The following is a 9,248-nucleotide window of genomic DNA, read 5'->3' as shown; positions in this document are numbered from 1 at the left end:
CCCTCTCACTTCCCCAGGCCAGCCTGGCCCTCCCGGCTGGGAACTGCCCTCCGGCTGGGGTGCCAGAGCCGTGTGCTCAACGTCAAGAATAAGCAGAGCTCCCCCAGGATGAGGGGCCGCTGAGGACGCAGGGAGCTCCCCGCGGCCCGGGGGTGTGAGCACAGGCCGGGGGCGAGCCTGAAGGCGTGACAAGTGGACTCCATCAGCCAGGACGCAAGACGCCGGCGATCGTACCGACAACGGCGTCCTCTCTGTTGTGTGGCGCCCGCTGCCAGCCGGCGACGCGAGGTCTCGGTGCCTTTTATTGGGATTTTTATCTTCTGAAGTCACCGCAGCTGTCAGAGCAAGTTAAACAGGACGGAGACGGAGACAGAACACCTCCCAGCAGCCTTCCTCGCGGCCTGCCTCCCTCCCATGAGCAGGGTCCCCAGGGCTGACAGGCAGAGGCCCCATCCTTCCGCCCGACAGAGCCGGGGGCCCCGCTAGTCCTGCAGACGCTGTGAGGAGGCTCAGAGGGCGGGCCAGCTGGCCCAGCAGGTTTAAGCTGCACCTCCAGGTTCTGCTCGCATCCCGAGTCCTGAGTTGCTCTCCTGGCCCCTCCTGGTGGCACCTGCCAGCCTGAGGGAGACACATCCAGTGGGACCCCAGTGTCCCGCGCCTCGAGGCGCAGGTGCCTCGTCCAATCACACAGTGACTCAGCAGCCGAGCCGGGGCTGCAATGATGCGATGTGACAGAGCCAGCCCAAGGCCGGAGCCCGGAAGATGCCCGTGAGTCTGCGGACCGAACAAACAACTGAACGAAGGAAGGGCTGGTCCTGGGGGAGGCCAGGCCTAGGAGGGCCTGAGTGCCAGGTGCAGGGGTCTGGGCGCCAGCGAGCCCCTGGCAGTGGGCCTGGTCAGGCCTGGAGTGGTGGTGACGGGTGGACGGAGGCAGGGGACCCTCAGAAGGCCGAGCGACAACCACGGCCGCGACAGGGGTGGCGAGCTCGAACCCCCGCAGGCCTAGCTGAGACACGCTGACCCACCGTTCTAACCGATCACGCTCATCGCCAATCAAAGGCAGCCCTCGAAGCAGCTCCCTCTGGAGGGACTCGCGCCAGCGCCACAAGCCTCCGCGGTGCCAAGCCCATCACCAGCGCGATCGATACTGCAGTGGGTCAGCCTGCGGGGCATGAGCGAGGGCTGGCCCGGCGCTGGTCCTGGCCGAGCTGCGACAAGACAGCAGTTCTGGGGTTCCTCGGGGAGGGGCAGCGAGAGAAGCAGGCCTCGTTTCCCCGCCTCCTCTGCAAAAGTGAAATTTTAAATAAACGTGGTGGTGGTGGTGGGGGAGAAAACAGGCCTCTCAGCCTGGAGCCTGGAGATGAGCTGGCTCCCGGAGAGGGTCGGTCCCTGACACAGCACTCGCCCCTGCCCTGGAGGCGCCAGCCAAGCAGGATGGCAGACCAGACACACGCCCACCTCCAGGAGCAAGCAGCCAAGCGGGGGCAGAGCTGGCATGGATTATAGAACCAGCCTGTCCAACACCCTATCCTACAGATGGGAAAACTGAGGCCCAGGGAGGCAGGAGCGCCTCCCACTGCCAGATTGCAAGTCTGAGCATGAGCGGGAGCTGCACTCCATACCCAACAACTCCGGCCTCCGTGGGACAGAGGCCGCAGGGGCCTTCTGGGTCCCCTGCACCCAGCACAGCGCAGGCGCCCAGCTGCGAGGAGGCTGGAGGGCACCAGCAACACGCAGGCTCTGACCTGGCCGTGGTACCCCCGGCCCTCTGCTACACTCTAGCGGGAGCTGGGAGCGGGCCGGTACCAGGCAGCAGGACAGGGGCATGGCCTGCTTTCAGGGGTCCACAGCCCCAGGACTCACGGGAGGAAGCCAGGGGCCTCTAATCCAGCCTGGGAAATCAGGCCTCAAGGGAGGAACCTCCCGCAACCCCTTTGGAAGGGAGAGCCACGGACAGACCAAGGCCTGGAGCCATGGCAGACAGTGCCACATGGGCTCATGGCCTGGGTGAGCGGCTACAGAGCCCCCGAACAAGCAGGCGAGCAGGCAGAGGGCGAGGCGGGTGAAACCTGGGAAGAGCTGCCCACAGCGGGTGACAAAAATACTCCCTGTAGCCCGGAGGGTGAGCGAGGCACCTGTGCGTGTGTGGGTGTGTGCTGTGTGTGTGTGTGCATGTGTGTGGGGATGAGCTCTCTGTGTGTATGCATGTGCATGCATGTGTGTGGGGACGAGACGAACACTTGTGTGTGTGTATGCATGCAAGTGTGTGGGGACGAGACAAGCACTTGTGCATGTGTAGGTGTGCGTGCATGCGTGTGGGAACGAGATGAGCACTTGTGTGTATGCATGCACGTGTGTGGGGACAAGACAAGCACCTGTGTGTGTGCATGCATGCATGTGGGAACGAGACGAACACTTGTGTGTGTGTGCATGCACGTATGTGGGGACGAGGCAAGCACTTGTGCATGTGTGGGTGTGCATGTGTGTGCATGCACATGTGTGGGGACAAGACGAGCCCCTGTGTGTATGCATGCACCTGTGTGGGGACGAGGTGAGCACTTGTGCAAGTGTGGGTGTGCATGTGTGTGCATGCACATGTGTGGGGACAAGACGAGCACCTGTGTGTGTGCATGCAGGCAGGAGCCCCAAAGCCCAGCCCGGGGCCACTCTACACCACAAACTCCTCGGGGATTAGCTCTCCTCCCCCCTTGGCCCTGGACCCAGAAGAGAGGCACTTCCTCTGCCTCCACCCACGTCATGCCAGGAAGGCTGTCCACAGCGCGACGTCTGTGGCCTGAGGTCAAAAGGTCGCCGGGCATCCCTGGGGCTGGGTACTCCAGATGCCCCGGGCTGGCCTGGCTGGGAGAGCCGCTTCCTGGCAGGGGAGGTCCTGTCTGCGTGGGCCCACTGCTCTGTCCTTTTTCCTCCAAATCCCTCGTGCTGAGCCGCCCTGGCAGTGAGCATGTGGCGTCACGTGGAACCAGAACGTCCTGCACATGCCCCAAAGTGCTCCTCACAGGGGAGAAGCCCTCCTGGTCTGGAGGCTGCCCCATGGCAGGCTGGGTGCTGGGAGAGGGCACTCCAGACCTACAGCAGATGGCTGCCACCTCCCTCCTCTGGCTCCCTGTGCCCCCAAGACGAAGCCCACCCCCACCCCAGGGAGCATGGCCCACAGGGGCCCCTCACCTCCCGATAACTCCCCTCCAGTCTCTAAATGCAGCTCCAAGGTCACTTCCTCCAGGAAGCCTTCCCGGAACCCTCCTCCCAGGCACTGACGGCTCACCACACCCACCTCAGCGTGTGCCAAGCACGTCAAGGCGGGGGGAACAGTGAGGACCCTGCTGATGCCTGGGCAAGCTGGTGACGGAGGACGGGGGGGTCTGTGGGTCTCCCCTGCAAAGTGCACCCAGGGTGCCCGGGTCAGTGGCACCTCGGGCCTCCAGAACCAGGGGGCCTTTCACAAGGATGGTGGTCCCCCACCTTCCCTGGGTCCCAGGCCTTGGCCATGCATGGGGCATAAATGCTGGCGGCAGGCCCCCCACCTGCACTGATTCCTGCCCCAGCCCCGGCTTGACTCCTCCTCCTCCGTGTCACGTGGTTAACAAGGGTAAGGAGGCTCCACTGTGGGCATCTCTGCTGAGACCACTGGGCTCCTCTGTGTGAGGCCCTTTGAGCCCTTGGGGAGCTCAGAGAAGAGGGAATCAGCCAGCAAACCCTTCCCATTTCCAGGCATCACTGGGGCTAGGGGTTGCTCGCACTGCCTGCCAGGCCAGAGTAGCCCCCTCCCCCCAGGAATGCCCCCTCCCATCTGAGGAGAGGGAGAGCAGCAGCCAGCCTGGGTGCGGTCCGGAAGAGGAAAGGTCCTCGGTGACCCCAGCACCGCATCAAGCCCCAGCGCTCCCCCTCCCGCCAAGCCTGTCTCCCTGGAGGCAGGGACCACCCAGCACGGGTCTGGCAGGTTGGGGGGGGGGGTGACCGTGCACATCTGCGGGTCAATGAACAGGGGTAAGCGGGGTTACCCCAACAATCGCCCCTAAGCCAGCAGGAATGAGGCCCCCACACAAAACCGCCCGTCATCCGGGTGGAGATTTCTGAACACCCCCTCGCCCTTTAACAGCAGAGCCACACGGCGCTAGAGTGAAACTGCAACAATTGCCAACATGGGCGCAGAGCTTGGGCGCCTGCCCGGGGCTCCGCGGGCACCGCGTCATGATTCATGCCAGCCGGACGGAGAAGAGGCCGCGCAGGTGGCTCTGCCTGGGAGCCCCGCGCAGAGGTCGGGCTGGACCCCGCGCTCAGAGGACAGCCAGCGCGAGGCTGGCGCCCGGCTCAGGCCACAGACCCCGCCGCCGGTGCTGCGCGCGTGTGCGTGTCCCGGGAGGGGATGCGGAGGCTCCTGCATCCGAGAGGACTGGGAACTCACCGCGCAGGCCGCCGGCACTCAGCCCATCCCGCAGGCTGCAGACGGCCCTGGAGGGGGCGCCCTCGCTGAGCGCGCGCCCCGCGCCACCGCCCCGACTCCTCCCCGCCGCCGCGCAGGCAGGTTCGCCCAGGCGGCCGCGGGCCCCGGCTCCGGCCCGCTCCCCCCGGCCGGCGGCGCTGGCGTGCCCTCCAGGCCGCCCCTGCCCACCCGCGCCCCGCCCCGCCCGCAACTCTCCCCAAGTTGGAAGCCGAGCCCGGGCGGCTGCACTCGCGCCAAGAGCACAGCGGCGGAGAGGAGGCAGCGGCGGCGGCGGCGGCGGCGGCGCAGCTTGGGCGAGCGAGGCGGTGCCCGCACGGCCCAGCGCGGTCTGCGGGGGGCGCCCGCACCGGGAGCAGCAGGAGGAGGGGCTGGAGACGGACGCGCGGCGGCGCCCTGCCCGGGAAAGTAAAGTTGGAGCCGGAGGCTGCGCGGGGGGGCCCGGAGGAGCGGCGGCCCGCACCCCGGTGCGCCGACCCCTAGCCGGCCGGATGGGAGGCGGAGCGCCCGGGCCGCCGCCGCCTGCAGCCTGCGCCTCGGCCGGGCGCCGGGACCGAGGAGCCGCTGAGGCCCGCCCGACCGGGTGCCGCGTCGCCGTGGCCTCGCGGCCGGGGCGCTCCCCGTGAGCCGGCCGAGGGCGGGGCCGCGAGGACCCCGGGACCTGCCCCCTCCCCCCGCTGCCGCGTCGCCGCCCGCTCCGGGCGCCTCCTGCTCTGCACTAACGCGCGCGGCAGCTGCGGGGAGCCGGCAGCCACGCTCTCCGGCGAGCCGCTCGCCTGCGGAGCCAACACGGCCGCGGGCCGGCGGCGGGGCGCCGCGGTTCCCGGTGGGCGCGCCCGAGGAGTAGGCGGCGATGCGGGCGCCGACCCGGGCTGGGGGGCTCCTGAGCTGCCGCGGCGGCGCCCCGGCTCCAGGCGGGACCGCGTAGCTCACGGGAGGACCATGGCGTCCCCGGCGCTAGCGGTGGCGCTGGCGGCGGCGGCGGCGGCGGGACCCAACGCGAGCGGCGCCCGCGAGTGGGGCAGCGGTGGAGCCGCCAACGCCTCCGGGGTCGCCTGGGGGCCGCCCCCGGGCCAGTACTCGGCGGGCGCCGTGGCGGGGCTGGCGGCGGTGGTGGGCTTCCTGATCGTCTTCACCGTGGTGGGCAACGTGCTGGTGGTGATCGCGGTGCTGACCAGCCGCGCGCTGCGTGCCCCCCAGAACCTGTTCCTGGTGTCGCTGGCCTCGGCCGACATCCTGGTGGCCACACTGGTCATGCCCTTCTCGCTGGCCAACGAGCTCATGGCCTACTGGTACTTCGGGCAGGTGTGGTGCGGCGTGTACCTGGCGCTCGACGTGCTCTTCTGCACCTCGTCCATCGTGCACCTGTGCGCCATCAGCCTGGACCGCTACTGGTCCGTGACGCAGGCCGTGGAGTACAACCTGAAGCGCACGCCGCGCCGTGTCAAGGCCACCATCGTGGCCGTGTGGCTCATCTCGGCCGTCATCTCCTTCCCACCGCTCGTCTCGCTCTACCGCCAGCCCGACGGCGCCGCCTACCCGCAGTGCGGCCTCAACGACGAGACCTGGTACATCCTGTCGTCCTGCATCGGCTCCTTCTTCGCGCCCTGCCTCATCATGGTCCTGGTCTACGCGCGCATCTACCGCGTGGCCAAGCTGCGCACACGCACGCTCAGCGAGAAGCACACCGCCGCCGGCCCGGACGGCGCGTCCCCGACCACGGAGAACGGGCTGGGGGCGCCGACGGGCGCGGGCGAGAACGGGCACTGCGCGCCCCCGCGCCGCCCGCGCGCGGACGTGGAGCCCGAGGACAGCAGCGCGGCGGCCGAGAGGCGGCGGCGCCGGGGGGCGGTGCGGCGAGGTGGGCGGCAGCGCGCGGACGGCCAGGCGGGCGAGGGCGGCGCCGAGGCGCGGGCTCCCGGGCCCGCCGAGCAGGGCGCGCTGGCCGCCGCGAGGTCCCCGGGCCCCGGCGGCCGCCTGTCCCGCGCCAGCTCGCGCTCCGTCGAGTTCTTCCTGTCGCGCCGGCGCCGGGCGCGCAGCAGCGTGTGCCGCCGCAAGGTGGCTCAGGCGCGCGAGAAGCGCTTCACCTTCGTGCTGGCCGTGGTCATGGGCGTGTTCGTGCTCTGCTGGTTCCCCTTCTTCTTCAGCTACAGCCTGTACGGCATCTGCCGCGAGGCCTGCCAGGTGCCGGACCCGCTCTTCAAGTTCTTCTTTTGGATCGGCTACTGCAACAGCTCGCTCAACCCGGTCATCTACACGGTGTTCAACCAGGACTTCCGGCGCTCCTTCAAGCACATCCTCTTCCGCCGCAGGAGAAGGGGCTTCAGGCAGTGACGGGTGCGCCCCGCCTGGCGCGGAGACCCCGGGCGGCTCCGGGAGGAGGGGGCGGGCGGGCGTGGCCCCCAGAGAAAGCGGGTTCCATTCCCCGGGGACCCAGGGATGGATTGGCCTCCAGGGCGCAGGGCAGGCGCATGGGCGGATGAGACCCAAGCGCCCCCGGGAGAGGGGAGGAGAAAGGGGAGCCCCTCTGCCTTCCCATCTCAGCGAGGGGCTGCTGGCGAGGCTGCAGGCCTGGATCCCGCTCAGGGGGCCCTGCCGAGGGGGGGCTGTCAGGTCGGGGTTGTAGCCACAGAGGCGCTGGCAACCCTCCAGACGGTGAGAAGCCCCCAGACGCGCCCCGCCCCCACCTCCGAGCAAGGGCTGACTTCCCCAGGGACCCAGGGGGCGCTGTCGGGGAGGCACTGACAGCCTTTGGTAACTGAAAGTATTGAAATGTTTGCCAAAAAACGACAACCCCAACAACCAAACTATTTTCTAAATAAACCTTTGTAATCTAAGCGCTGGGTGCAGCCGTCGGTCCTTAAGCCCCGGCGGGGGGAGGGTTGGGTAACTTCCAGACTAGCACCGGCCTACCGCCCCCACGGGTGAAGGGGACACCCCAGGTCCCCAGACTCCAACCTGTCCCCTTGCACGAGAAGTGTGTGTGTGTGTGGGGGGGGTCTTTGCCCCCCGCCCTTAGCCGGGTACTTTGAAGGATGCAGGTTGCCGACACCTGCCCAGAAGCAGGTTCCTGGGGCTGAGGCCAAGGCAAGCCCTCAAACTCTTCTTCCCCACCTGAGGCCTTTGCCAACTTTTTACTGTTGTGAACATGGAGGCCCAAAGGCCAGGGGGGAGGGTGGGGTGGGGCAGGAGTCTGCCCCTCCCTCCTACCACCCCCTGCATTTGAGTCGGCCTCCCCACCCCTGCAGCTCACCCTCATGCCCCCGCCCCCCGTGTCTGTGCCCCCTGCCCACGCTGAGGCTTGAGGAGGGTGGCTAGAAGGAGCGAATGAAGTATGAGAGGCCTCCCCCAGACTCTGCCGGCTCCATCACGGAGCCTGGAGCTGGGATAGCTGGGGTTGGGTGGCAGGAGCAGGACCTGGGCGGGGGGGGGGGGGGGGGGCTCTGAAACATGCGATACACGTGCACTGGAGGGCTCACGCTGTGGGACCTGCTGGTGACGGTTCCCCTCCTTCCCACAGTGCCCTGGCCTTCCTGTGTACCCCTCCCCTCTCCCCTGCCGCCACCTCAGCTCTTTCCTGAATCACCACTGGTCTTGTCTTTGGCCTTGCGGGGGGAGGGGGGGCGGGGGAGGGGTCAGTCCTGGGGAGGGGTCGGCCCTGGGTCCGTCTTTTCATCCTCAAACCCTCGTCCCCTGAAGCGGGAGCCAGGGCCGCCGCTTTTCTGGCCCACGTGCCGGCGCCGTCCCTTGGCGAGCCCCCAACCCTGTGCAGACCCGGCCTCATCACCCCGTTATGGGTCCTCAGGACTCACCCACTGGCCACGCTAACTCACGTGGGCACCCTCACACCTGTGCTCAGGCTCCGGGACAGGCGGAGAGGCCCAGACCTGGGGGAGGGAGAGGAGGGGGGCAATGGCCGACTCAGCCCCTTGCGACAGCTCTGACCTCTCTCCGCTGGGCGGGGCCTGAGGGGTGTCCATGTCGGGGGCTAGCCCAGCACCCCCGTACCCCCTCTGGCCCCAGTGCCCGCCTGTGAAATGGGGGGGCATCGCTTGAAATCTGCCCGTCTATGGTCCAACATGCCAGCCGACGGGAGGCCGTGGGGGTGACCTCTGGAGAGGGCACTGCTGCCACTGGGGTTGCCTGTGAGCTGCAGGGTCTCTCTCTCGGGTGCGGGGGCAGGGACCCCGGTCACCACAGGGGCAGGGTGTTCGGGCAGCGTGTCCACTCCTGCTCCTTCCTCCCCAGTCCCCGGCACCTTGCGGGGGGGGGTGCTGGCGCTGGGCTGCTGGCAGCCGGTGACGCCTCGTCCCCATTCAGCGACAGCTGTTCCCACTCCTGAGTGCCGCCTGGAGAGGCTGGCTTTTCGGCTGGAAGAGCAGCCAGACCGGCTCCCACCCTGCTCTGCGTGGGAACCGGGCCGGCGGCGCTGGCCTTGCTGTCTGGGTGGATGGAGTGGGGTGCTGACATGCCCCACCCCCGGGGCCCTGAGCACTGACTGCTCCCACTGTGGTCCGGGAGCCAGGCGTCAGCGGATTGCTCTGCCGGCCAGAGCAGGGCCCGACCTCTGTCCAACGTCTGCGCTGCCTCCAGCCACGCGGTGGCCTCCTCGCCTGTCCAGGTCGACTTTGAGGAGCCCGTTGTCAGCCCCCGCCTGCGGCTGAGGACACTGAGGCGGGAGCTGGCCGTCTGGCCCAGGACGGGCAGTGCAGGAGGCAGACCCAGAGTGTCCGGCTCTGTCCGCCTGTGCCCAGGCCCAGCTCCCGCCGCCCGCCCCTGGCCTCCGTTG

General features: G+C 68.5%; 1 protein-coding gene across 1 annotated transcript; it reads left to right on the top strand.

Moving 5' to 3' along the window:
- Positions 1 to 4,702: 4,702 nt before the first annotated feature.
- Positions 4,703 to 7,296, top strand: ADRA2C (adrenoceptor alpha 2C). The gene has a single exon (XM_059676321.1). The coding sequence runs from the start codon at positions 5,402 to 5,404 to the stop codon at positions 6,791 to 6,793; it is 1,392 nt and encodes a 463-aa protein (XP_059532304.1). The 5' UTR covers positions 4,703 to 5,401; the 3' UTR covers positions 6,794 to 7,296.
- The last annotated feature ends 1,952 nt before the right edge of the window (positions 7,297 to 9,248 follow it).

The sequence above is a fragment of the Myotis daubentonii genome, chromosome 1 (assembly GCF_963259705.1).
Source record: "Myotis daubentonii chromosome 1, mMyoDau2.1, whole genome shotgun sequence".
In the NCBI taxonomy this organism is placed as follows: domain Eukaryota; kingdom Metazoa; phylum Chordata; class Mammalia; order Chiroptera; family Vespertilionidae; genus Myotis; species Myotis daubentonii.
This window is presented reverse-complemented; position numbering and strand designations above follow the sequence as displayed.

Excerpts from the sequence above, each read along its gene's own strand:
- ADRA2C (XM_059676321.1), top strand. The coding sequence starts at position 5,402 with ATGGCGTCCCCGGCGCTAGCGGTGGCGCTGGCGGCGGCGGCGGCGGCG.